General features: G+C 52.0%; 3 protein-coding genes across 15 annotated transcripts in view; 2 read left to right on the plus strand and 1 right to left on the minus strand.

Moving 5' to 3' along the window:
• Positions 1-148: 148 nt before the first annotated feature.
• On the plus strand, positions 149-11,855 carry FANCE (FA complementation group E). 2 transcript variants are annotated; one of them, XM_045500756.1, is made up of 10 exons: positions 149-626; positions 3,819-4,440; positions 5,018-5,062; positions 5,332-5,391; positions 5,686-5,829; positions 6,194-6,317; positions 6,529-6,607; positions 7,943-8,009; positions 9,269-9,394; positions 11,346-11,855. In XM_045500756.1, the coding sequence occupies exons 1-10, from the start codon at positions 379-381 to the stop codon at positions 11,445-11,447; spliced, it is 1,617 nt and encodes a 538-aa protein (XP_045356712.1). In that variant the 5' UTR covers positions 149-378; the 3' UTR covers positions 11,448-11,855. The 2 variants fall into 2 exon arrangements, with proteins under 2 accessions (XP_045356712.1, XP_045356713.1); XM_045500757.1 differs by having other exon boundaries at positions 526-626; positions 3,782-4,440.
• Positions 11,856-13,060: 1,205 nt separating this feature from the next.
• Positions 13,061-15,812, plus strand: RPL10A (ribosomal protein L10a). Its single transcript, XM_045500761.1, has 6 exons — positions 13,061-13,154; positions 13,519-13,593; positions 13,684-13,764; positions 14,121-14,269; positions 15,125-15,297; positions 15,610-15,812. Exons 1-6 carry the CDS (start codon positions 13,150-13,152, stop codon positions 15,778-15,780), a joined length of 654 nt encoding a protein of 217 aa, XP_045356717.1. The 5' UTR covers positions 13,061-13,149; the 3' UTR covers positions 15,781-15,812.
• Positions 15,813-16,760: 948 nt separating this feature from the next.
• Positions 16,761-25,962, minus strand: part of LOC123609612 (tubby-related protein 1-like) — a 39,719-nt gene continuing 30,517 nt past the window's right edge. For 6 of the 12 annotated variants that reach the window (XM_045500744.1, XM_045500753.1, XM_045500745.1 and 3 more), the window contains 10 exons: positions 25,543-25,605; positions 24,463-24,474; positions 23,745-23,882; positions 23,585-23,634; positions 22,943-23,004; positions 22,053-22,186; positions 21,692-21,865; positions 21,344-21,484; positions 21,113-21,265; positions 16,761-20,935 (listed from right to left, as the gene is read on the minus strand). In XM_045500744.1, coding sequence (XP_045356700.1) covers positions 20,822-20,935; positions 21,113-21,265; positions 21,344-21,484; positions 21,692-21,865; positions 22,053-22,186; positions 22,943-23,004; positions 23,585-23,634; positions 23,745-23,882; positions 24,463-24,474; positions 25,543-25,605 — 1,041 coding nt within the window. In that variant the 3' untranslated portion in view covers positions 16,761-20,821. Of the gene's footprint in view, positions 20,936-21,112; positions 21,266-21,343; positions 21,485-21,691; positions 21,866-22,052; positions 22,187-22,942; positions 23,005-23,584; positions 23,635-23,744; positions 23,883-24,462; positions 24,475-25,291; positions 25,355-25,542; positions 25,606-25,962 lie in introns of those variants that run through there. The other 6 variants (XM_045500743.1, XM_045500750.1, XM_045500749.1 and 3 more) reach the window with 6 other exon arrangements.

The following is a 25,962-nucleotide window of genomic DNA, read 5'->3' on the forward strand; positions in this document are numbered from 1 at the left end:
CCACATTGTGGCCCTGCCCTCACCGCGGCCCCGCCCCATCCGCGGATCTCGCGGGGCCTTCCTCCCGCCCCCTTACTCCGTTCCCAGACTCTCTGGCCAGGATCATTGCTAGCCCCGCCCCTTCCGGCCTACCCTGGCCGCTCGCTCCACGTCCGGCCCCGCCCCTAGCCACACCCCACTCGGTACCTTTCTAACACTGGGCGCGAATCTCACCGGCTGGTGGTGCTCAGTGTGCGTCTCCGAGCGCGGAGTGTGGCAGGTGCGGGAGGACACGCCGCGGCGTCGGGGCAGGCGCTGGGGTCCTGCTCCCTTTCCCCAGTTGTCGAGGCTGAGGTCAGGAGCCAGATCGGCAGCTGGCGCAGCACCCGGGTCCCGGGCATGGCAGCCTCGGAGGCTGCACCCGCCCTGACTGAGGGCTCGGGGTCGGCGCCCTGGGCGCAGCTGGATGCCCCCGCCCGGCTCCTGCTGCAGGCGCTGCAGGCCGGGCCGGATGGAGCGCGGCGCGGCCTGGGCCTGCTGCGGGCGCTGGGCAGTCGCGGCGGGGAGCCCTTCGGCTGGGGCCACGTCCTCGAGGCGCTGTGCCAGGAGGAACCCGTCGTGGAGGGCCCGGACTGTCGCCTTGAGCTGTAAGTCGTCTGGTTGTGGGGCGCGGCATTTCTCCACAGTCGTGTGAGGCAGGGGCTGGCGCCGCCCACTTTTCTAGATGAAGAGACCGAATCCCGGAGCGGTTAATCGGTTCCCCTCAGCGGGGCGTCCCTGCGCGCACCCTGTAGGGAGGAGCATCCAACAGACCTTTATTGAGAACCTGCTGGGTGCCGGGACGCAGCCGCGAACCTGCCTGGAAGACACCCGCCTTCCGCTGAGTGTAAATGACTAATTAGAAGCCAGTCGGCCGGGGGCACCTGGGTGGCTCAGTTTGGCTCGGCGTCCCACTTTGGCTCAGGTCAGGTCAAGAGCTCCTGGTGGTTCATGAGTTCGAGCCCCACCTCGGGCTCTGTGCTGACGATTCAGAGCCTGGAGCCTACTTCGGATTCTGTGTCTCCCTCTCTTTCTGCCCCTCCCCTGCTCACGCTCCGTCTCTCTCTCTCTGAAAAATAAATATTTAAAAAATTAAAAAAAAAAAAGACGACACTGGGCTCAAATAGATTCTGTTCGCAGATTCCCATCTCTAAAGAAATGGAACGCATACCTCCAGCGTAGGGATACTTACCTATAACAAAGTGTACACAAGTGCAAAAATAATGCCCAAGGGGTGCCTGGGTGGCTCAGTCAGTTGAGCCTTTGACTCTTGAATTGGACTCAAGTCATGGTCCCATGGTTTATGGGATCCAGCCCCATGTCCGGCTCTGTGCTGACTTGGTGGAGCCTGCTTGGGATTCTCACCCTCTCTCTTTGCCCCACCCCCAAATAAATAAATAAAACTTAAAAAAAAGGTAGCGCACATTATAAAGTATACAAAAATAGACATTTAAAACGTGGTGAGAAAACGGACCATCTGTTGGAATGGCTTTATAATGTCGAATTTTCAAAGCACAGTGTACATTCTAGGGCAAAATCACTTTTCTTAAGGATGGTGTTCTTGATAATTATAGTCTTTGGTATGACTTTGAACTTTAAAAAAAATTTTTTTTTTATGTAACAATTTCTGCTAGGAGAAGGGTCAGCTCTGCCATTTTCTTATTTGGTGTGCGTCATTTACTGGCATTCAGTTTCTTTTCAGTCATCCTTGTAAGTTGTGTGTCCATTTAGTGAGGTTGGTGTTGTTAAAAAACAATACCGTATCCATAAATTCCTTTAATTATCATAATTAAAGTGCACAGAAAAATTTAAAAAGTGACTGAGGTGCTGCCTTCAGCCTCTAGGGGGCTCTGCACACTTGGATACCCCTCCCTCAAAATTGGGCTGGAGACTGGAAGGTGAAGGGCCATTCCATACATTAAATATTTATGATAACTAACTTCTTATGTTTTAGGTAAGTAGAAATGTAAGTTCTAATACTGGCTTCCCACACCCCACTTTGAATTTGTTTTCAAGAAATGGCTCAGGAGGACTTTCTGCATCCCCAAATTGGAGGTCATAGAAATGTTTGTCCAGCTGTCTGGCTTTTTCCGGACAGAATAAGAGGAGGGGACTTAATCTAAGGTCTCTGGGTACAAGTTTACTTCAGTATAATTGGTTTCTTTCATAATCTCATGTATTTTATTTTGTGCATTTAACACTTATTTTGATAAGGGGGTTCGTGCACACACAAGAGTTATAAGTCCTTGAAGTTAGGATAGGGTCTCCCCCACCTCTGTACTCCTAATCATCCTCTACCACAAATTGACCATATTTTTAAAAAAATTTTTTTAATGTTTATTTATTTTTGAGAGAGAGAGGCAGAGCATGAGCCGGGGGAGGGGCACAGAGAGAGGGAGACACAGAATCTGAAACAGGGTCCAGGCTCTGAGCTGTCAGCACAGAGCCCGACCCAGGGCTCAGACCCATGAACCATGAGATCATGACCTGAGCCAAGTCGGAGGCTTAACTGACTGAGCCACCCAGGTACCCCAAATTGATCATCTTTTTAACTTTTACTTTAGTTTTCTCTCTCACTTAAGTGGCTGGTTTTCACAAAGAAATAAAAGTCAGATTTTTTTCTTTCACTCATCCCAGGTGCCCCTTGTGTATGATGATAAGCAGCCCTGCAAAGTCCCATAGAGAGGAGCAGAGGCGTGATGGCAGGTGGGCTTGATGTACCCATGACTTGCCACACCAGTAAGCCTCAGGTCCCACAGTGTCTGGATTCGTGCCTTTACAACATTACAGGTGGCTGCACTGCTCTGTCCACAATAGTCCTTGCCGATGTCTGGACACTTAATTCTGAGAGTTAATTCATTCAATAAAGTGTGTACCAAGTGCCTGATGTGGGCTGATGCTCTGCTGGGTACTGGGACATGGAGGAAGGAGACACTGCCTGTGCCTCTCAGGAACTCAGCTGGGTGAAAGGAATGTCACAGCTAGACTGATGTAACCTTGTGAGTTCCAGGGGATTGCCAAGGAGAGCACAGGGCTGCAGAATAAGCACCGCACAGCATCCTAGAGTGTTATTATTTTACTTTGGGCCTTGGTGCATCCCACAGCACATTCTTTGTTTAATTTTATTTATCTTTTTAAGTAAGCTCTGTGCCCAACCTGGGGCTTGAACTCATGACCCTGAGATGAAGAATCACACGCTTTAGGGGTGCCTGGCTGGCTCAGTTGGTGGAGCATGTGACTCTTGATCTTAGGGTCTTGAGTTTGAACCCCCCCCCCCCATGTTGGGTATAGACTTAAATAAATAAATCGTTTTACAAAATTAAAAAAGAGTCACATGCTCTACTGACTGAGTCAGCCTGGCACCCCTGGGGTATTATGTTTATGTAAAGTTTGGGAAGGGACTTTTTTTTTTTTTTTTTTGTAAAACAAGCATAGATCTTTTGTAGAGTAGGTTTCAACGTGAATTTTTGAGCTGAACTAGGAGATGTCAAAGAGCAGAGCCTAGCATAGAATACATGAATACATGCTCAATTTAAAAAATACTGAATTGTTCAGAGAAATTTTGGCTGTTTAGTAATAGTAAAATGAACTCAAGCTGATTTAACAACAACGTAAAATACACGCTCGATAAATGCTTGTTGAATGACTGTCATGCTGTCCCCCTCTATCCATACTGACTCGCAGGTACTGCCTCCTAGTTACCCTGTCTGTCCATTGCCATCTAACCTGTAGCTCTATGCAGTCTGTCCTGTGCTCCTTCCAGGAAGATGTTCTTGACTGCTTGTCCTCCTGCTCCCCAGGAAGCCACTGCTGCTGCGATTGCCTCAGTTATGCCAGAGGAACCTGATGTCCCTGCTGATGGCTGTTTGGCCATCGCTGCCTGAAAGCGGACTGCTCTCTGTGCTGCAGATTGCACAGCAAGACCAAAGCCCTGACCCTGACACCTGGCTCCGGGCCCTGGGGGAATTGCTGCGAAGGGATTTAGACATTGGGGTATCGACTGCGGGAGCATCCCCATTGTCTAAAAGCTGCCAGAGACAGCTCCAAGGCCTGTGTAGGCGGCTGGGCCAGGGAGGCAGGAGGCTGAAGTTGCTCCAGACTCCGGATCCTGGAGAGGAAGAAGAGGAGGACAAGGAGGACGAGGACCCCCATTGGCCTGGGAAACGCAGAAAGGGGGCAGAGGAAGAGCCTGCCAGGCCTGAGGGGGAGAGGGCCCCCAAAAGGTTCCGATATTTGGAAAGGGAGGAAGAAGGTCACGAGGAGGAGAGACACGAACCTGAATCTTTGGAATCCCTGGCAGATGGAGGAGGTACATTGCCCATTAAGAACCAGCCTGTCCAGGCTGAGCCCAGTGTGGCTGGTCAGAGTCTGGAGGATGCCAAGGGCCTAGCTGAGAATTTGGAGCTGCCCAAAGCTATCCAGGTACTAGGGTGGGGAGGCTGGATTTAGAGGGATCCTCCAGGAGTGGGGGGTTTATCCAGGGTCAAAGCTGGTTGGGAGACCATTTCCCAACTGGGATAACTGTGGTCCATGGAGCAAGGGGTAGGAGGGTGGGGTTAAGGGAATATAGTCTCTGCTCCACAGCTTCTGAGGATGAGGTAGGAAGGGAGTTATTGGAGGTGGGGAACCTTTGGCCTAATGATGTACAATGTGAGGTTAAAGGGTGCCAAGCAAGAAGAGAAACTCCAGAGCTATCCTATGGAGAGGGCGTGGGACTGTGCCGTGTTCGGCCTGTCCTCCCAACCCAAGGCCTGGGTCTTACCCCCATTAGGGTGGGTGCAGAGAGGTCAATCTAGACAGCTGGATTTCCATGGGCCTTGTCTACTTTGAGTTCTTAAGTACTTTTCAAGGTTAGGCTTTGTGTTCTTGGTCTTCGTGAATCATCTTTGCCCCCTAGCTCCCACTGACCCAGGGCCTTCTCTGGAGAGGGAGCTAGGGCTGGGCTTGGGGCCACACTGTGCTGGTAGGGACTCAGCAGTGATCAGGTTCTCCTCTGCAGGACCAGGTTCCCAGGCTGCAGCAGCTGCTCAAGACCTTCGGGGAGGTAACTGACCCCTGCTCACCATTGCCCTTCTTCTACCTTCTGCCTGGATTTCAGCCACGCCCAGGAGAGCACAGGCTGTTTGGACAATGAGGGTCAGGGTGAAGGGGCTCTTCTTGGCCCAAGTCCAGATACGTCGTCTAACCCCAGAGCAGTCCCTCTCCTCTGGTAGCATCCAGGGTCCTCACCCACCCACTGTGCCAGACAAAGGGGTGGTCTCTGACTTGTCACCAAGGGCTCTGCCAGCCCTAACATGGGATTTGCCTTTCCAGGGCTTGGAGGGTGCCCCTCCAGTTGAGCTACAGCTTCTCCACGAATGCAGTCCAAGCCAGGTGAGTCCAGGAAGACGGCCTGGCCTGAGGATATGTCCCCAGCCTTTTTCCACTTACATCTGTGTTTCCTTGCCTCGCGTGGGAATTTGGGGAGGGGATTTTATTGGGTGTTTGGTCTCTTGGGCAGGGGTCACCGTGTGCTTCCTTTTAGCCCTTGGCCCCTCACCATAGGGCAGCTCTCCCTGCCTTCCCTTCCCTTGGAGTGTCCTTGCCCCACCCATTCTGCTGCCCAGTTGGCTTGAGACCGCCTAGCAGAGACAGACCGAGTGTCTATGTTTCCCTCCTACTTGGCAGATGGAACTGCTGTGTGCCCAGCTGCAGCTCCTGCAGCTTTCGGACACAGCTCTCCTGCAGTTCTGCACCTGGCTTCTGTCCCTTTCACCAGACCTTAGCCTCAGCAATGCTACCATTCTGACCAAGAGCCTCTTTCTAAGACGGGTAGGTGCATTGGGATACACTTGGCATGTTGGGGACAGTGGGGGAGAGAATGTGAGCCCGCAGAAGAGTGTGCTTGGGAGAAGGGGTTCCCAAGGCAGCCTGGGGCACAGAAAGAGCATGGACCTCCAGGCCATCTCTCCACATGGCATCTCATTCCTCCCTTGTGGGCCCCAGACCCTTCCAGAAGCTGAAGGGATTTGGGAGCTGGGGAAGGGAACTTTTTGTCCTGCCATGTGAGTTCTAAATAAAATAATTTTTGTTTTTTCTTTGTAACGTCTATCACCATCTGAAATATGTCTGATAAGCATTTATTACAGGGAAGAAGAAATGAATTAATTAATATTTTCCTCCCCACTGGCTGTAGATTCTGTCCCTGACTTCCTCGGCCTCCCGCCTGCTCGTGACTGCCCTGACCTCCTTCTGTGCCAAGTATGCTTATCCTGTCTGCAGAACCCTTCTTGGCCCCGTGCTCCAGGCCCCAGGAACTGGTAATTCTGGAATGAGCCCCGGCCCAGTAGTTCTTCCCTCTCTGTTCCCAGCACCTTTCACTCCAGGGTGGCCCTGGCAGTTGTGTATTCAGTCGGTAAGGTTACCTGCTGCTTCCCTGATGATGCCCCCCTGTAATGAGCCAGGCATTCTGTTCCATCCTCTCCTACCATTTCCTCCCAGACATCCTTTGTTCTGCTGTCCTCTACCCAGGTCCAGCTCAAACAGAGTTACTCTGCTGCCTTATGAAGGACGAGGCCCTGGAGCCAGACACGCAGGTTCTAATGCTGGGGTAAGTGTACAGGCCTCCGTGCTGCCCCGAACCGCTCCCACTGGCCAGGCTGGCTCCCGGCATTCTGGAGTTGGAGCTGGCTGGGTACCAGGCCCTGTGCCTGAAAGACCGGCAACTGCACAGTTGATGCCCCTCTCACTGTTGCCTGGCCTGTCCTCCCTCCCGTGGGCATGTGCCAGTTGCCATCCCGTGAACCTTCCCAAGGCCAGGGTTTCAGTCTTCCATGCCAGGTGCCTTGGAGAAGGTAGAGAAGAGGCTGGGGGTCCCTGCTCCTGAGTAGTGCACAGTGTAGTTGGCACAGTGGTTAAGAGCACTGGCTCTGGGGTCAGACAGACAGGATTTCAAATCTCAGCCTTGCCTTGGTGAATCCAGACAGGTTATTCCATCTCTGTGAGCCTGTTTCCTCATATAAAAAAAGGGGGATGATATTCGCTCCGTGGGATTTTTTCTAGATATCAAATGTGGTAATGCACATAGACCTCCGCACAGTATTTGGCCCCTAGTAAGTGCTCAAAGATTGTTATTAAACTGGTGTTTGGTTTGGGTATTAAAACTGGGAGTCACAATCCAGACATGTAGGAACAATGGGGAGCTACAACCCCATTGGACACTAATGTGAAATGTAAAATGCTAACTGTAACATGAGAAGGGGGCGGCCTGAAAAACAACGTCCGCCACCACTTATCGAGTACGTTGTCTGTGCTTTAGATTCATTATCTCAGTCTTCATGCCGTCCTGTGAGGTAGGTGCTGTTGCTGCCTTAGAGTTGGAAAAACTGAAGCTCAGAGTAGTTAAGGGACGTGGTCAGAGGTCACACAGCCAGCCAGGGATAAAGCCTGGGATCTGACTCAAGACCGTCTACCCACGAAGCCACACTGTTTCCATGTGATGCGCTGCCCATGCAGGCACGCAGAGGACTGTGCGGTAGAACAGGAAGCACAGTAGAGCGGCCCTCACTGTGGTCTCCTTTTTCCCTGTGTTCTGCAGGGCATGCCGCCTTCTCTAGAAAGCCTTCATAGGTATCATCTCACTGCATCCTTGGCTCACCCTCACCTTTGGTACCTGGGATGCTCTCTCCACTCCTGCTTATTTTTCAGGGAACCTTTGTACACCTCACGCCAAGTCCTTCACCATCCGTTCCAGGAGTCTTGGGCTGTAGTCTTCCCAGCACCGAGTATGGGCTGGCTACCGAATGGCCGCCAGCATCGGGGGCTCTGAGTACTTCCTTGGTTGGCTGGGGATCTTGGCTGTCTCCAGTGCCTGGCACTGCCTTGGGGTAGGAGCAATGGATTCCCAGGCTTGGGCCGGTCTCACTGGGGCCTGTGCTTTTTGCAGACAGATCTTGGAGCTGCCCTGGAAAGAGAAGACGTTCCTGGTGTTGCAGTCACTCCTGGAACGGCAGGTGAGCAGGCTGCCCTGGGGAGGGGTGGACCGAGAAGTACTGCAATGCTGTGGCCGGGCGTGGGGCTCCCGGGTTTCTGATCCCTCCAGTGGTGGAGGGGCAAGCAGAACAGGTGCCCCCTGACGGTAAGGGAGTCCTGGGGCCGGAAAGGCTGGTAGCAGAGAGCTGACTGCCTGGTAAGTCCTAGCTCTGCCTCTTACTAGCCGTGTGGCCTTGGGGGAGGGACTTTTTGATGTGTTTGTGTATAAATTTAATTTTATTTTTTTTTTATTTTTTTTATTTTTTTAATTTTTTTTTCAACGTTTATTTATTTTTGGGACAGAGAGAGACAGAGCATGAACGGGGGAGGGGCAGAGAGAGAGGGAGACACAGAATCGGAAACAGGCTCCAGGCTCTGAGCCATCAGCCCAGAGCCTGACGCGGGGCTCGAACTCACGGACCGCGAGATCGTGACCTGGCTGAAGTCGGACGCTTAACCGACTGCGCCACCCAGGCGCCCCTAATTTTATTTTTGAATAGGTTATAGATCCTTTTGTTCAAAAATTGTAAAGCCCAAAGGATATGGTGAAAAATATTCCCCCAGCCATCCAGGTCCCCTCTCCAGGGCTAGTCAGTGTTACTAGTTCCAGGGGAACCCTCCCAGAGGGTTTTTCTATATAAGGACATGTGTTTAAGTTCACTTTTTCCTTGCTTTTTACATAGATGGTAACACACCAAGCTCAGTTCTCTGTACTTTGCTTTTTTAACCTGACAGTATATTTTGGCAATTTTTCCATATCACTACCTGAAGTTCTACCTCATTTTTTATAACTTAGGTAGTTGACCTGACCTCTTTATGCCTCAGTCTCCCCATCTACAAAATGGAAGTGATGACACCCAAGGTTGGGGTGAGGTTGAAATCGATAATTGGTATAAAGTGCTCAGAACAGTGCCTGATACATAATAAGTATCGATTACATTATTATTAAGGAGAGCTATTGTTACTATGCTGGCACTACCCCTTGGGACTCCTCACTCCTTTATACCTTAAACCACCAAGCCAGGCCAAGACCTATGTGCCAGGCTTTATGTGCATTATCTCATTTAATCCTTTTCGCCATCTTTAGGATTAGATATCATGAACCTCATTTTACAGATGCAGAAACTGAGGCTTCGTGTGGTTAAGTGACCTTCCCGGGGTTACCTAGTTAGGAAGTGGTAGAATTGGGATTTAAATCCGGGGCCCTTTCTTGTTCTGTCCCATCTCCCAATGTGTGCAGGTGGAGATGACCCCTGAGAAGTTCAGTGTGTTGATGGAGAAGCTCTGTAAAGAGGGGCCAGCAGCTGCCACGTCCGTGGCCTATGCCAAGCTCATGCTGACAGTGATGACCAAGTATCAGGCCAATGTGAGTATCAGTAGGGCCATGAGGGCTGGTCCCGCTGCTCTGAGTGTGCCACGAGGGTGTATGTCTAGTGTTTGCTGGGGAAGACACCCTGAGTGTTAGCCAGGGAAACTATGAGTTCAAGCCTAAGACTGGGGAATGAGACTGCTTAGGAGTTCATTCATCCCAGCAACACCGCTGTGGGCCAGATGTTATATGGGGCACTGGAGAATGAATAGTGACCATGACGCAGTCCCTGTCCTTGACTTGACACTCTCCACCAGTGCCAGGCTAGTGAGGCAGGAGAGAGATGATAACCAGATCACTGTAATATCTGGTAGGAGCCAGGTGAGAGGTGTGGGTGCCAGGCATTGGGTGGCAGAGGAAGAGGGGTGCAACTAAACCCTGCTTGTGGTTGGGAATTGGGACAGGCTTCTCAACTCTGAAAGGGTAAATGGTGGTCAGGGGCCAAGACTGAGGAAAGGGCATTTCAGGCAAAGGAAACAGTTTAAGCAGTGAGTGTCCAAGGGGTCTACAGGTAGTTCGCTGTAGCTGAGGCCTAAAAACGTGAGAGCAGATGGTAGTTGGGGTGAGGTTCAGGGCTAGAGTTAAAATACTGAGAGCTAATATTGCGTAGCCCCTGCTCCGTCTCAGGCACTGTTCTAAGCCCTTTGCTTATGTTAACTTGCTAGTTTATTCCATGTGTTAGCCCAATAAGAAGGTACCATTATTAGCTCCATTTTATAGATGAGGAAATTGAGACTCACATTGCCAGGCCATGCTAGCATCTTATGGAGGATGCTGTAGGATTTGATGAGGAGCATGGAGTTATCCTGAAGGCCAGGCATCCTTGGCTGTTGGCTCTTTACCTTTTTGGGGGAGTCACAGGCCCATCCGATGATTTGATGAAAGCTATAGATCCTCCCAGAAAAATGAAACCATGAACACACATCTTATGCACAATTTCAGGAGGCTCCTGGATCCACCAAAGACCCTATGTAGATCCTGGAAGAAGGTCCTCCAATGTGAGGCATCAGTAGTTATCCCAGGGCTTTCAGCTGGAGTGTCTTGCTCAGATGTACATTTTATAAAGAAGCCTCGGACATCTGTAAGGAGTGGGGATTCAAGAGAAGACAGGGCAGAGATCTGTCAGGAGGTTGTAGCAACAGATCAGGGAAGAAATACTGGCCCAGAAGGAATGTGGCAGTCACAATGGAGTATCTTTGACCCTCAGTTTTCTATTCTGTATAATAGGAGGGGGCACCTGGGTGGTTCAGTCGGTTAAGCATCTGACTTCGGCTCAGGTCATCATCTCACAGCTCATGAGTTCGAGCCCTGAATCAGGCTCTGTGCTGACAGCTCAGAGCCTGGAGTCTGCTTCAGATTCTGTGTCTCCCTCTCTCTGCCCCTCCCCTGCTCACGTTCCCTGTCTCTCTCCCTCAAAATAAATAAACATTAAAAAACTTTTTTTTTAATAAAATAGGGTTGTACAGATTTTATGAAGTCATGGTTATAAAGTGTTCCTACATAGAAAGTGTTCCTACATAATTGTCAACTGTTATTAACATGGCCGACTTGGTGGGGGCGCCTGGGTTGCTCATTCAATTACGCATCGGACTCTTTGATTTTGGCTCAGGTCATGATTTCAGTTCCTGAGTTTGAGCCCTGCATCAGGCTCTGCACTGTCAGATTTTCTGTTTCCTGTCTCCCCCTTTGTCCCTTCCCTGCTTGGGTGCATGTGCATGCACACACTCTCAAATATATGAACGTTTTTTTTTAAATGTGGCTGACTTAGTAAGTTGTACACTTAACATCTGAAAACTTACTTAATCATAGTAGAATAATGGGTTTAGATATCTCCTCCATTGTCCTGGTGTCCTAGATTCCTCTCTCCTTCCTAAACAGTGCCATGAGGCAGAGGGGAAAGGGAAGGATCAGCTGCTGGAGTCCTGATAATTATCTTCCTTCTCCCCAGATCACTGAAATCCAGAGGCTGGGCTTGGCCACAGCCCTAGAGCTCAACACCACTTTTCTGAGGAAGTCCCTGCAAGCCGCCCTGAGACGTCTGGCTCCCTGACCATCCAGCAAGGGACCATACTCCTGGAGCTCCCTCACCAGCTTCCTGAAGGATACTTCTGCCTCTAGTACCTCTCCCTGACCCCTTGCCTAGGGCTAATGGCGGAACCTGCCATCCCTGCTCCAGGATGCAGAGAGGCCATCTTGGCCTTCCAGCCAGCAGGCAGGGTCCCGGGCTAGAGGGGTTGGATGGGCTCACTCCTTGTCACTTTTACTTCAGGCTGCCAGGACAGAAACTTTCTGATAGGCCTCAGTAGAGTCAAAGCAGACCCAGAATACATGAATGATGCTTCAGCAGCCCTGGAGGTGACCTGTGTGCTCAGCACAAATATCTTATGCTCAAGTGTATGTTATGACCCTCTGTGTTCTTTCTGATTTGGATAATAATTTATTAAAAAGCAGATATTTAGGGGCGCCTGGGTGGCGCAGTCGGTTAAGCATCCGACTTCAGCCAGGTCATGATCTCGCGGTCCGTGAGTTTGAGCCCCGCGTCAGGCTCTGGGCTGATGGCTCAGAGCCTGGAGCCTGTTTCTGATTCTGTGTCTCCCTCTCTCTCTGCCCCTCCCCCGTTCATGCTTTGTCTCCCTCTGTCCCAAAAATAAATAAACGTTGAAAAAAAAAATTAAAAAAATAAAAATAAAAATAAAAAAAATAAAAAGCAGATATTTAATAAAAAGCAGGAAGTTTAATGTCTTATTCAAAGCAGTGTCTGCCTTCCTATTAACTCTGGGTGTTTGTTGAAACCAACACACCACCACCACCCACCTACTCAGTGACAAGGGGCATCTTTTTCCTGGTGAAATCCTCTGTGAGGGGAAGGTGACAGTTCTCAGGTTCGTTCATTCACAGTTCTGTGCGATAAGGTGTGATGCCACTCACCTCGGCCCTATCAGAGCTGTCTGTTGTGCACTGACCACCGGGGAATGGGGCTGTGAAGGTGGGTGCAGCTCAGTCTGGAGCTGGAGGCTTTCCAGGAGGAGTCTGTAGGACTCCTGGGGTTTCTATGGGCAGAGAAGAGGATGGGGCCGGTTGGACCGAGGAAAGGGCAGAAAGGGTTGTGCAGTGCTGGCCGTGTGTGTTGTAGTAGCTAGGGAGGCACCTTGTCTATAGTAACTATTTAACGGGTAGATGACATTGAATCAGCTATCAAGTGAAAATTCATCACAGTACTTTCCCAGCTCTTCCCCACTGCAGGCTTTGAGGGGCTAGGAACCGAAGTTTCGTGACATTTCCCTTCTCACAACGTCCTCTGAAGCCCTGAGCCCCAGAGCAAGATGGTGAGGGAGAGGTCAGGAGCAAAACCCGCTTTTGAGACCCGAAGCAGGTGTGCAGGACAGGAGGAAAAGGGCAGAAAAGGTTGGAGAGACAAACATGGGGGAACTGCATGCTCTCAGCGACCATTACGGTGCGGTGCCCAGTACCAGCCTATTAAGTGCCTGGCAGTGGCTGGCGCCAACGAGAATATTCCTCGCGGGCCACGGGGCTCCCAGGACCGCAGAATCTATCTCCCAGTGTTCGAGCCACTCTAGCTGTGTAACACGCGGCAGCGCCCTCCAGCGGCCGCAAACGGCTGGGCTCCTCGGGGATTGCGTGTCCCGGCCCTCGCGCTCAGAAGGAAAGCTACATCTCGCGAGAATAGGAGCCTTATTTGAGCGCATGCGCGAACTGAATTATTCTTTTTTCCTGCTGTTGTGTGTGGCGCTATGAGGTAAGTGGCACTTAGGAAGCCATCCACACTCATCCGCGCCCCCTGGCACCTTGGTTGGGGGGAGACTTGCGGGCTGAATCGGGGGGATCCTTGCCTCTGCTTCGCCGAGGGGCATTTCTTGCCGGACGCCGCCCTGCAGGCCCGGCGTTCGAGTTTGAGCGCCAGGCCAGACCGCTAGGAAGGTATCTCTTCCTCCTGGCCTCCAGCTTTATCGCACCCAAAGCTCTCGATTTGGTGTCCGGAAGCCTCTTGGCGTGCGTCGTGAACCCTTCCTCCGTCTCGAAGCCTGGGACTTCTGACTACGCCGAAGGTGTTGATCGGCGCCTCCCGGGTCCTAATCGCTCGTCTTGATTCTCTCTCGCAGCAGCAAAGTCTCCCGCGATACCCTGTACGAGGCGGTGCGGGAAGTCCTGCACGGGAACCAGCGCAAGCGCAGGAAGTAAGCGCGCGTCTCCGCGGGGAGGGCGGGCCCGGAGCGCGGTGGCTTGGGCAGTCGCGGGCGGCTGGTTAACTTATTACCTTCTCTAAGGTTTTTGGAGACCGTGGAGCTTCAGATCAGCTTGAAGAACTATGATCCTCAGAAGGACAAACGCTTCTCGGGCACCGTCAGGTTGGCACCGTTCTGATCCCACCCAGTCCTCCGTGACCCCGTGCCCCTCGCCTCCCATCGGGCTCCCGGTTGAGCTCGAGGCGGCGGGCACGTGCGGCACTGACGCGCTTGGGTAGTTCAGACCCCCTGCTCCGGGCAGGCGTGGCTGGACGGACCCCCACCCTGGGTCTTAAAATAAGAGGGGAGGCGTGGGGAGGCCTTGGCCGAGCCCGCCGGCTAGTTTGAGAAGCCAGACTAGCTGTTGGTGAATGTGGACCTTCTGGGTAAGGCTCAGTGGCTGCAGCGATCCCAGACCCCTTCACCAGCTCTTGGAGTCCCAGGCTGGGTTTGACCTGTTCTGTCCCCCCAAAACGCAGGCTTAAGTCCACTCCCCGCCCCAAGTTCTCCGTATGTGTGCTGGGGGACCAGCAGCACTGTGATGAGGCGAAGGCTGTGGATATTCCCCACATGGACATTGAGGCTCTGAAGAAACTCAACAAGAATAAAAAGCTAGTCAAGAAGCTGGGTGAGTGTGGCTTGCTGTGGTTTTGTATTTGGGCAGACAGTCCCCATGGGAATGGTAGAAGAGTGGTATTTCTGCCATTGGGATTTTCATTTATTTGTTTTTTTAACGTTTATTTTTGAGAGTGAGTGAGAGCACAGGGGAGGTGCAGAGAGGGAGGCAGATGATCCAAATTGGGCTCTGCGCTGACAGCGGAGAGCCCAGTGTGGGGCTTGAACTCCTGAACCATGAGATCATGACCTGAGCTGAAATAGGAAGCTTAACGACTGAGCCACCCAGGTGCCCCCACCCCCCCCCATTTGGATTTTTAAAATGATGGGAGAGGGAGTAGAATCGTGATGGAAAGGATCTGCTGTGGTTAGTTGACTTCTGATAATTTTTAACCTTTTAAATGTTCCTTTTTATGTTGGCTTTGAAGATTCTAATTGGGTTAGCTCTCACAGATGGACTAGTCAGGTGCTGGTATGTTTTGACTAGGGATTTCTATTTAAAACTAATTTCTTTTTCGTTTTTATCCTTTGTGTAAGCATTTTACAGGTAGGAAATAGGTGCCCTAGTTACTGTGAATCTAGAAAGTAGGAAGGCAGGATTTGAGCTCAGTCTTAACGAGCATGTGTATTTTCTGTTGAACATGAGGGTGGGTCAGCCTGGGCTTCTGACCAGGTTTCATGTGAATGTTGGACCAGTAAAACTCAAGAGGATAGAGAAACTGGAGTAAGAGGATTAAAAAAGACTTGGTACTTGGAGAGAGGGGTTAGCAGGGTGTTTAGGGGCCACTTTGTGGTTGGTTGACAGAGCCCTGGTTGGAGTTGCCTTCAGGGGCCAGATCCTAAGCATCCAACTGCTTCTCTTCACCAGCCAAGAAGTATGATGCCTTTCTGGCTTCTGAATCTCTGATAAAGCAGATTCCACGAATCCTGGGCCCTGGCCTGAATAAGGCTGGCAAGTTCCCTTCCTTGCTGACCCACAATGAGAATATGGTGGCCAAAGTGGATGAAGTGAAGTCCACAATCAAATTCCAGATGAAGAAGGTAAGGAAGGCTGGCTGGGTTGCATAGGTTAAGCACCACCCGTCCTGGAGTTCTCTAAATAAGTTTTCCGTTTATTTTTTCTGAATCCTCTACATGGGAGCCCTGGTTTGTGTTTCTGTAGATACTTAGGACATGTCACAGTCACTGAGCAGGGTTGAAGCTTTTAACATAGCCCTGGTCTTCCTGGCCTGGGGTCAGAGTAGGTTTATTAGTGACTGGAGGTCAATTTGGACCATCTGGCTTGTAGTTGTACCTCCTCTCTTACTCTGTTGCATCTAGCCACCAACCTGATTGACTTTCCTCTTCCCACAGGTGTTGTGTCTGGCAGTGGCTGTTGGCCACGTGAAGATGACAGATGATGAGCTTGTGTATAACATCCACTTAGCTGTCAATTTCCTGGTGTCATTGCTCAAGAAGAATTGGCAGAATGTCCGGGCTTTATACATCAAGAGCACCATGGGCAAGCCCCAACGCCTGTACTAAGGCACAGTTTAATAAACCCTAGTGCTACCTGCCATTATCTGTCTGCCTGTGACTAGGGGAGAGGGAAGTGCTCTGTGAGCTGAGATTGCATGCCAGAGCTTTGTGCTGATGACTGCAGTTCCTGGCACCCAGTGATGGCTAGTCCTTTTCTTCGTGCTGCAAACCAGGAAGTGCATTCTATCTACCTTAAAATTTAGGTCTTTTGGATACTTACAACATGTGACAGCATAGGACTACTAACAGGGACTGAAACTCTTCTGTACCCTGGAGGGGCTGATCTAGGCTAGGACTCCAGCCTGTAGTGCTCCTGCTTACTAGTAGAAAGGAGTCAGGGCCTTCACTGTGAGGACATTGACTCTGTCCTTGGCAGCGTGCTTAACCTGTGCACTGAAGTTGCTTCCCTTTTACACCATTGGTTCTTTCTGTGGGCTTTTTTTGTTTGGTTTTATCCCTCTAAGTGATGTGTTGAGGCTCAGTCTGTAGGGATCACAAGGACCAAATGGAGTTTGGATTCCTAGATTCTTGTCTGCAATCCTGATCTAGTATTTGTGTGACCCCAAGTTGAATACTGTATATTCAGGGGTAGTAATTTACTCGGAGATGTTTAGGAAAACACAAATAGATCTGTATTAATATTGTAATTCACCAACCTTGTTTTTTGGGGGAGCTTAGCAAGCGGGTAGAATTGGGCTGTGGAAACTTTTAGATCTTTGTACTTGGGTAGGCTCTGCGGCAGGCAGTTCCCTGTTCTTGCCTCCAACACCCAGTACTGGGAAGTTGGTTTTTGGTATGGGAAATATCTGTGATTTAACATTAGACTTGAACCTGCTTCATTTAACTTTGGTAAAGTAACAGGTTCATCCCTCCATCTCTTATTAGCTGAAAGGCTAATCCAAAGTATATATAAAAATGTACCTTGAAACAAGCTTGAACCATGAACAATCCGAGGTTTTCACCAAAGATCTTTGAGGGTTTTTTTCATTGTTTTAGCTTTTAAGTTAGTAACTGTTAGTAACTTTGCTTACTGGTAAAAAAAAAAGCTGCAGTCTTGGTGATCTTGTGATAAGCCCGGAATTTGGGGTCCTAGTTTATGCATAGTAAAAGTGATTGGAAGTTGACTTAGAATGTTGGCCATGTTTAACTCTGGGAGTAAAATGATTATCTGGGATTTCCTGGAGTTCTGTCATGTTTGTAATCAGAAAGAAAAAGGCAAATATCTTAACGCCTGGCCTCTCGCACTGCTGCTTATTAGGCACTGAATACAACCAAAAAGGCAGAGCCATGAGGCAGAAGCATAAAACCGAAGTCCTCCCTAGAGTTTGCTGTGATGGGTCCCAGCTGCATCTCTAGCGCCAAGTCCCAAGGGCCCTAGTGGGCAAAGCCTCTCAGAACCTGCAAACCACCTCAGAGCCTAAGACCAGAGAGACCTTTTGTTCCTGCCAGCCGTGGTGCAGTACTGAGCAATGCCTGTGGAGCCAAGGGTTTTTTAGAAGCAGTTTCTCATTCATGATCCTGTGTATCCTACCAATCAGAAGGCAATTCTCCAGGAAGTGTTACTAAAACAGCAGTTGCTAAATAGCAATCACATGTAGCTACCTACGTAGTGTTTGGTCACAGTATGTAAAGTCTGTTGGTCTGGTTCAGTTGAATTTAGATGCTGGTGAATGGGGAGAAAGACCAGGATGGCTTTAGAATTAGACACACCTTCCTGTTTGAAATAAGCCAAGGATTAAAAATTTTTTTTGTAAGTTTGGAAACTCCAGGGAAAGGTTAAGTGGGTGTTTTAGAAATACTTAGGGACTTGAGTCTTACTGGATTGATTTGAATCACCTGGATTTAAATCAAACCCATTCTATTTATTAAGCCTTACGTTATTGGGGTAGGAATTCTTACCAACTATACTAAAATGCTGACCCACTACTGGGCAGTGGGGAACCTGTTTAGAGCCATGGTGTCTGCTCTCAAGAGGCCCACAGGAGCACAATAAAGAGTAGGTAGCAGAAGAGAAAGCAAATGGAAAACGGGCATGGAGGCAGATTCCATTGTGAAAGAAGGTTGAGCTATTTTCATCAAATTCCAGCCTCTGGGATGATCCGTTGAAAGCTTATGTGCACCTGAGAATTCAGGGTTCAGCTATCTGGGGAGCCCCAGTTCTCCAGCATTAGCACTACAGGGAAATAAAGAGCCCCTAAGAAATCTCAGAGTAGCACCTAGGCCTTGACCTTAGAATTGACAAGATGACATCAGAACAGAAATGGGCAGGAAAGGCAGAACTTCAGCTCCCGTCTCTGGGATCCAGCCATCTTGCCCTTTAAAGCTTCCCGCAGAACCCTGAGCAGGTAAGAGCCACTTCAGGAGATTCCTGGGCTCCAGCCTCACAAGACTCCCCTTCTTCCGGTCCTCGCCTTACTTTGGGACCTTGAAACTAGACATCACCCACCTCTGGATCTGTTACATTTGCATGTGGGGGCAAGGAAGTAGGGAGATGTGGGGCGAGAGGGCAGGGAGGACAGGCAAGGAGGCCAGCCATATTGCACTTGGATTTTCCGCAGGAGATCTACATGATTCTAAATCACCCGAAGGCTGTTTACTGCTGTTTACTCCGGGAGAGAGAAGGCAACAACACACGTGATGATGCCTCAAGCATCCAATAGATAGAATTACCTGTTAAGCCCAGAGACCAGATTTTGGGTCCAGTCCTAGGCTGGGCACGTAGTGGGTGCTTCATAAACCAAGTTCTGACTCCAGGAGCCACAACCACCTGGCTGGGGCTCCAGGCACCCTCCCCATCTTGCAAATGAGTCTGGCAGCCATCCAATGCTGTGGACTGAGACAAAAAGCTACCAGATTACCAGGTGCATGGTCTTGGAGTCAGGCCGACCAGATTCAAATCTTGGTGTTGCCACTGGCTGAGTGAAGACAGCATTTAACTTCAGTGTTTCCCCATCTGCAAATCTGGAGGTTGGACCAGAATGATCTAGAAAACTAGATTCTAGAGTAGGGTTACCTGATTGAGCAAATGAAAATACAGGATGCTTATTTAAATTTGAATTTCAGATCATGCATATCCATTGAAGATACCGTCTCCTCACCCTCCCCACTCTGTGGTCCCTGCTGTATGAGCACAAGATGGTTCAGAGTGGAGAGCAGGGCTTTTCCAGGCAGAGAACAGGTTGGAATCTGGCTTCCCCTGCTAGCAGCCATCCACTCGGGAAAGCACTCTTCCCCCTTGAGGTTCTTCTCTGGTGGAAAGTGAGGACAGGATAGCGAACCAGCAGTAGCCACCACGAAGACTGGGGGTTTAGCAGGGGGCCTCAGTAGTTGTGTGACCTTGGGCAGGTCACTTCAAAGAGACCATGCAGCAGTAGAAACTAGGCCAGCACTGGGCACATTTCAGCACTCCACTCATGGCAGGAGTGGGTGGGAGAAAGGGAGTCTGCAAAACTTTCATGGGACCTTGAGTGCAAGTATGGCTTGGGGGCCCTCCAGCAGAGATGGAGTAGGGTGGGGGGACCCACCAGGAGCTAACCTAGCAGGAGCACCCATTGGAAGCTAATCCAACCCAGAGAGGTCTGGCATACACTGGTCACACAGCTAACCCACAAACAAATAACTTTAATTTTTTTTTTTTTTTTTTTTTTTTTTTTTTTTTTTTGAGCAGGAGCTGGGCCTTGAGGGCCCCTACCCCAGCCCCACGCCACGTTTATGATATAACCCATCACAGCTGGATTTAAAAAATACACAAAAAATATAATATACATTATAAAACCTAGGTTGGGTTTGGAAGTGGCCTGAGCGATATGCAAATTGTGAGGACCTTCAGGAAGCTCAGGGGCGGGTGGTGTAAGGAAGGGAAGGGGCACAGTACTTCATATGAAACTCGTGAATGCCCAGAGGCGGCTGGTAGACAGGCCAAGCTGGCAGAGGGGCCTGGGTGTTGGGAAGGGCCAGCAGGGGAAGGGTTAACCTTCAGTCCCAGAACTGATTCTGGGAAGCTGCTGTCCCAGTCCTGGGAGACTGAGATGGAGAAAAACATAAGGGAGTGGCGCCCACCAAGGGTTGACCAAACCCAAGTCTTGGGCATTAAAAAATAGCAAAGCCTTTCTGCTACCCCTTGTCCCTGGAACACTGGTCTGCCCTGAGGCTGGGGCTCTATCTTTCTACAGGACGCTCCAAGCTATTTTGGAGTCTGCCCCTGGGGGCCTTCTCCCATCAGGAAGCTGCTGACGGGCTCAGGCACTGGATCTGGGCCAGGGCAGGCTGGAGGAGGTCAGCACAGGGGCTGACAGAGGGCACCTAACAGGTGCCAAGTACCTGCTGCTCCTCTCTTCCTGCCTGGTCAGAAGCAGCTGCTCCCCTGGGAGGAGGCTCCCAACGTGGATGGCCCCAGCCCCTAGTACAGACCCTCTTTCCCATCCCCTCCAGGGAGGTAGTGTAAACCTGGGCTCTGGGGACAGGCAGCCCTGGATGAGAATTCCAACTCTGCCCCACCCTGCAAGGGTCGCTCAACTTCAAGTCTCAGCACATCATGAGACGCCAAGACCCACGACCCGTGCTCGCTTCACGCAGTCTGAGAACGGCACTGGGTACACATAGCACCTAGCACCGGGCCCGGCACGTAGCAGGTGCAAGAAAGTGTGGGCCCCTCTCTCTTCTCAACCTAACTCCAACTCGACACTCTCCTTCCTGGGGCCTCTGCACTCTGACTCCCTCGGTCTCCGTTCCACCCTCCCCTGCCGGCCACACGTGCCTGAGCCCAAAGGGGTCCTCCCATTCACCGGAGGCTGGGCAGAGCTGGGCGATGGTTCAGCATCTAGGGCGGGCTGCCCCACCACTGAAACCTCCTCTCTTCTCCCACAATTAAAGCGCAGAACAGTGGCAGGGAGTGTGTGTGCTGGGGGTAGGTGGGGAGGCCTCCTGGGTCCTGGGCCTGAGGCCTGGCAGGCGGGTGAGTCCTCAATCCCAGACTTCCAGGGGGGGCCAGGCAGGTGTGTGGAACAGACGCTCGTCCTGGATCCTGGTGGTGGGGGCAGAGGGTAGCCTAGTCTTTGACGAGTTTGTAGACATGGTGCTGGGCCCCGTGCTCGCTGGTGGAGACTTCGAAGACGAAAGCAATGACAAGCAGGGTCTCCTGGGAGTCCCGGCTCGTGACCACCTGGGGGCCAGGCAGGAGGATTCAAGGGGTCAGGCGGCACAGAGCCACAGGTGTAGGGGCCGAGAAGACCCTTCTCCTTTCTGGATAGCAGTCTCCTCACCTGAGCGACGGGTCTGGCCACCCCCACTTTGAGGCCCCCGTGCCCCCCATTCCCCGGCTGCCCCCCACCCCCCACACCTGCAGGATGGTGAAGTTCTCCAGGACGCTGTTCATCATGTATTTCTCCGGCAGGTGCTTCAGCTTGTGGATGAAATTGATCATGTACTCGCACATGGGGGAGCGGTGGATGCGGTACACGAAGCGCCCGTTCTCCAGCCTGGCATACTCCGTCTGCGGAAGGCCACGAGGAGGGCGTCACCCGGCGTGCCTGCTCCCGGCCCCACCGTGCCACCCTGGGCCCCCACTCACCTCCACCTTCTCCACCACTTGCTTGCCAAAGGAGCACACCTTGGTGGAGACGCTGATGGTCATGCTATCGGCCGAGCTATACTGGGAGCTGACCCCGTAGAAGGCTCCTGGGCCCTCCTGGATGGTGCTGTTGAGGTCGGCCTAGACGGGGGGAAGCGAGCGTGGTGTCAGGAGGGGCGGAGGCCAGAGGGAGGCTTCTGGGCCTGCCACACCAGTGTTTCGCCCAAGGACCCGTCCCCAGCACTCTGCCCACAGGGAGAGAGGGCAGGGTCAGGGGTCAGCAGGGGGACCCAGGTACGCTGCACATCTGGGGGGCAGGGGTTGGTGGGAGCAGAGAGGGCAGCTCACCCAGAACTTGACAAGGAAGAAGGCATTAGGGGGCCCCTTCTCATAGAGTTCCTTCAGTCCCCCTTTTTTCTCTGGGAACTTGTCATAGATCTGACGCACGTCGACGGCCTCCAGAGGCGGGTCCGAAAAGGCAGGGTTCGTCTGGCCGATGTGCACAAATAGGTGTTTGCTGTACTGTGGGGAGGGCCCAGTACTGGGTCAGGAGAGCACTCAAGTGTGCAGGCCTGAGAGCTGCACGGGACAGAGCCGCCCTGTGGCTTCCCCACCCCAGGACCCTGAGCCGTGGCCCTGGACCGCCACGCCAGGGTCTCTCCATGTTTGCACAAACCCTCACCCCCACCCCCACCCCCAGCCACATTACCGTGTCGGGGTCTCGCTGCACCTCCATGAAGGCAGAATACTCGAGGAGCCGCAGCCGGGAGGAAGCGATGGTGCGGTCCTGCCACACGGGCACAGAGGCAGCAGCTGGGGGGAGCGGGGTCAGGGGCTCGTAACCTGGGAGAGCGAGATGGACCCTCATCTGCATGGCTGTGTGTGCGTGGTTACACATAGAGCCGCCTCCAGCTGTGCAGAGCATTGTGCAAACTAGAAAATGGCACCCCTTTTGGGTAGGAACACGGGTTGGAGTTTGACTCCCTTTCCACGGCTTCTTGCACAGTGTACAACCTGCACAACTGTTTGCAGTGGCCCCAGTAGTACATAGCAGTGGAATTTTTATATCACTATTAACGTGTATTCAAACAGAAAATGCAGGCAAGTAAAAAAGGGAAAAATAGGGGTGCCTGGCTGACTCAGAAGAGCATATGACTTGATCTCGGAGTCATGGGTTCGAGCCCCACATTGGATGTAGAGATTACTTAAATGAATAAAAAATTCTTTAAATAGGGAGAGTAAAAATTACCCAGGATACCAACACCTAGAGAGAGTGAAATTCTGTTAAGATGTTGGTGTGTTTCCACACGAGAATTTTATATATATACACACACACACACACACACACACATACACATATACATATATAAATGTTGTATTTTTGTTGGTGTGTACTAGTTAGTAGCAGAGTTCTGGAAGCAACACTATAAAAGGTGAGGGGCCTATTCCTGTACCAATCCCCTATAGACACCACCCACTTCTCCCTCCCAGTGTAAACACAGGCACAGCCTTGCTGCACCCCCCCCCCCCCCCCCGCTCTTCTCAGCAGATGGGGAGGGGCAGAGGGGAGTCGGTGGCAATGTTGTGTGGGGAACTTACTGCTGAGCGTTGGCGGCAGGGGCGGCTGGATGGGGTAGGCTGGTTGTGCAAAGGGCTTGATGCTGCAGACAGGAGGAGCACAGCCTGGTTAGAGGGTCACCCCTAAGCCCACCTTCCACCTGGTCCAGTCACTTGGAGTCTCATCTGGTCTCAATAGGGAGCCACCCAGCCTTTCTGCAAAGGCCCAGAAATGCATGCTGACAAGCTAACTCACCAGCTTTTTGTCTTCTCCGCATTTTAGCATTTGTGATATCCTGCTGTGTCTCACAACTGATGTGCACATTTAATGTAGCCTTTTGACCCCACCCTGAGCTGCTCATTAAACTGAGGGTGTGCCTGAGGATGAAAGTCCTCTTAGAATTGAGGGAACCGAGTTCACTCGACTACCTGACGTGCTGACTAGGGGACCGACTGGGAGAGCAACTGAATGAGGAGGAGCTGAAGGACAGGCGACAAGTGGGTGAGTGGGTTGATGAGTGAACACACACATGAATGAATAGACAGATGCACTGCTCTCTTGCTGGTGCTCTCCATCCTCTGTTTTCGCATTAAAACTTGGCCCAGCTGTTGCTGGAACCCTGATCAAAGGGGAAGATGACTGCCAGGGACGAGGGTGTGGGAAGGATGTGCCACAATACTCACTCCTGAGAGGGTCCAGGCTGCTGTCCCAGGAGAGGGGGGCTGCTCCAGAACTGCAGAGATGGGACAAAGCCCAGCGGCCCCTCAGCATCCACGACCCCCACCGCAGCCCAGCCCTGAAGGCACTCCCTCACCTCAGCCCCACCTCCCAGGCCCCCTGTACCCGTGAGGAAGTGGAGAAGACGGCCTGGGGCAGAGGGGAGGGTGGGCTGAACTTGTTCTGTAGGACGCTGGCGGAGACAATCTGGGCGGATGACATGGATGCCATGCTCTGGAGGGCTTTGTCCTTGGAGACCTGGTCCTGGGGAGGGGGGAGGCAGTGTGAGGCCAGGCCAGAGACAGGGTTGGGGTTTGCCTCAGGGCCCCTCCCAGGCCCTCAGGGCTCTGCTATGCGGGCTCAGGGGAGTCCCAGCCCCCACCTGGGCCGGTCTCCTAAGTGTCCATCACCCCTCTGAGCATAATCCTTGGGGTGAGAAATAATTTTACTTTATTCTGTAACCCAGTATATACCCAAACGCTTCCCCTTATGCTGTGTGCCATGCACTCATATTTTCTATTCTGTTTCATCAGCGGTTCTCAAAGTGTGGTCCATGAACCAACAGCACCAGGATCACCTGGAAGCTTGTTAGAAATGCAAATTCTCAGGCCTCAGCCCAGACCCACTGAATCAGAAACCCTGAGGGTGAAGTCCAGAAATCTGTCTTCAACCAGCCCTCCAGGCGATTCTGATGCAGGCTCAAGTTTGAGAACCACTATCAGTGTTCATTTGCAAAGCATGCTGGTCGCAACCTACTCAATTGATTTCACAATTCATGATTTGAAGATCCTGTATTAGATGCTCTCCCCCCATCTCCCACCCTGGGGAGGGGCAGGCTACTTACCAGGTTCATGGCCTGTGAAGGAGAGGGAGGTGGATTAGAAGAGGCACACATGAGGGCCATGTAGGGTGGGGACCTGTCTTCTCACCCTCCTCCGCTCAACGGCCACCTGGCTCTCGGGTCTGAGGAACCCCAGGGAGCTCAGAGGCCGCTGTGGACCCTCACCCCACCCCACTGCTACCCAGAGCGAGAGCTTGCCAGTGGGCGTGCCCTGGAAAGAGCAGAATGAGGGAGGGCATGCTGGAGACCTAGATGGTGGACCAAGCTGGTGCCCTGGGGGGCTGCCCAGGTCCTCTGGAGCTGTGATACAGGCATGGGGCCTAGAGCGGCAGGCTTAGTCTGCTGGGCAGCTATGAAGTAAGGGGAAGGCACAGCCTACAGGGGCCATGAGCCCTATGCTCTGGGATCCTCAGCCGTAAGGCAGTCAGGATTGAGCATCAGGATTGAGCGTCCAATGCAAGGAACAGCCATGCCCACCACAACAGCTCTGCCAGCCGATGCCCCCGTGTCTCCCCCCTGCCCACCGAAGGCCCCATGCAATTAACAAGCAGCAATTAGGAGGAAGGAGAAAAAGGAAAACGAAGAAGAGATGTGAGCCGCAGTGGCCCCCAGATGGTCTTCCTCTCCCTCATTGTAGGGCTGGCGGTCCCCCTGGGCTTCTGCCTAGTTTCCAGAGGCTGTGGCCCTCTGTAGCCTGAAGTGGCCTTTAGACTTCATGCTGCTGTTTGTGTTTCTGAGACACCCTCCACCCCTCCATACTCTTCAGCCACCTGTCTGCCCTGGGCTGGTCTCAGAAAACAGCAGACCGGGCCAAAAGGCGGGGACCCCCTACCTTCAGCTTGGACTGAATCTCTCGAGATTTCCGCCTGGCTAGAACCTGCAAGTGGCTAGAGACCTGTAGAAAGAGAAAGAAAGAGAGAAAAAGAGCAGAAAGGGCAGAGGAAGAGGCAAGAACAGAGCTTCAGCCAGAAAAGAGGCACAGAGGGGCCAGAGAGCCCGCCGAGGCAGAGGCCTGAGCTGCGCGGAGATAGCGGTGGAGGTGCCGAGGAGGGACTGGAGGCCCTAGTCAGGCGCCCAACATACCTTGATGCCAACCTGGTACTCCCGCACCTTCTTCCGAGCTAGAACCTGTATGTGGCTGGACACCTAGGGGCCGCCCCGCGCCCCGTCAGAGAGGAAAACACAGAGAGTGAGGAGGCACGGCATGGGGCGGCCATGGGCAAGGAGCACCCCAGCCCTCGACTCTGGGGCCAAATGGAAGTGGGGGAAACTATGGGACCCTGAGCCCTGCCAGTTCTTTGCTCTCTTCTTGGCCCTGTTTTGATCAAGAGCCTATGGTAGCCTCCAGGACCACCATGTACAGTTGTATAGGTTGATCACTGCACAAGAGAACCTAAGTCAGCAAGGACTTGGGGCACCTGAATGGCTCAGTCAGTTAAACATCCGACTTTGGCTCAGGTCATGGTCTCAAGGTTCATAGGTTCAAGCCCTGCGTCAGGCAAG

Source organism: Leopardus geoffroyi, chromosome B2 (genome assembly GCF_018350155.1).
Source record: "Leopardus geoffroyi isolate Oge1 chromosome B2, O.geoffroyi_Oge1_pat1.0, whole genome shotgun sequence".
In the NCBI taxonomy this organism is placed as follows: domain Eukaryota; kingdom Metazoa; phylum Chordata; class Mammalia; order Carnivora; family Felidae; genus Leopardus; species Leopardus geoffroyi.

Coding starts and splice junctions, on each gene's coding strand:
- FANCE (XM_045500756.1), top strand. CDS start 379: ATGGCAGCCTCGGAGGCTGCACCCGCCCTGACTGAGGGCTCGGGGTCG. Junction 5,830..6,193: donor AGAGCCTCTTTCTAAGACGG/GTAGGTGCATTG, acceptor CACTGGCTGTAG/ATTCTGTCCCTGACTTCCTC. Junction 9,395..11,345: donor TGACCAAGTATCAGGCCAAT/GTGAGTATCAGT, acceptor CCTTCTCCCCAG/ATCACTGAAATCCAGAGGCT.
- RPL10A (XM_045500761.1), top strand. Junction 13,594..13,683: donor AACCAGCGCAAGCGCAGGAA/GTAAGCGCGCGT, acceptor ACCTTCTCTAAG/GTTTTTGGAGACCGTGGAGC. Junction 14,270..15,124: donor AAAGCTAGTCAAGAAGCTGG/GTGAGTGTGGCT, acceptor TCTCTTCACCAG/CCAAGAAGTATGATGCCTTT.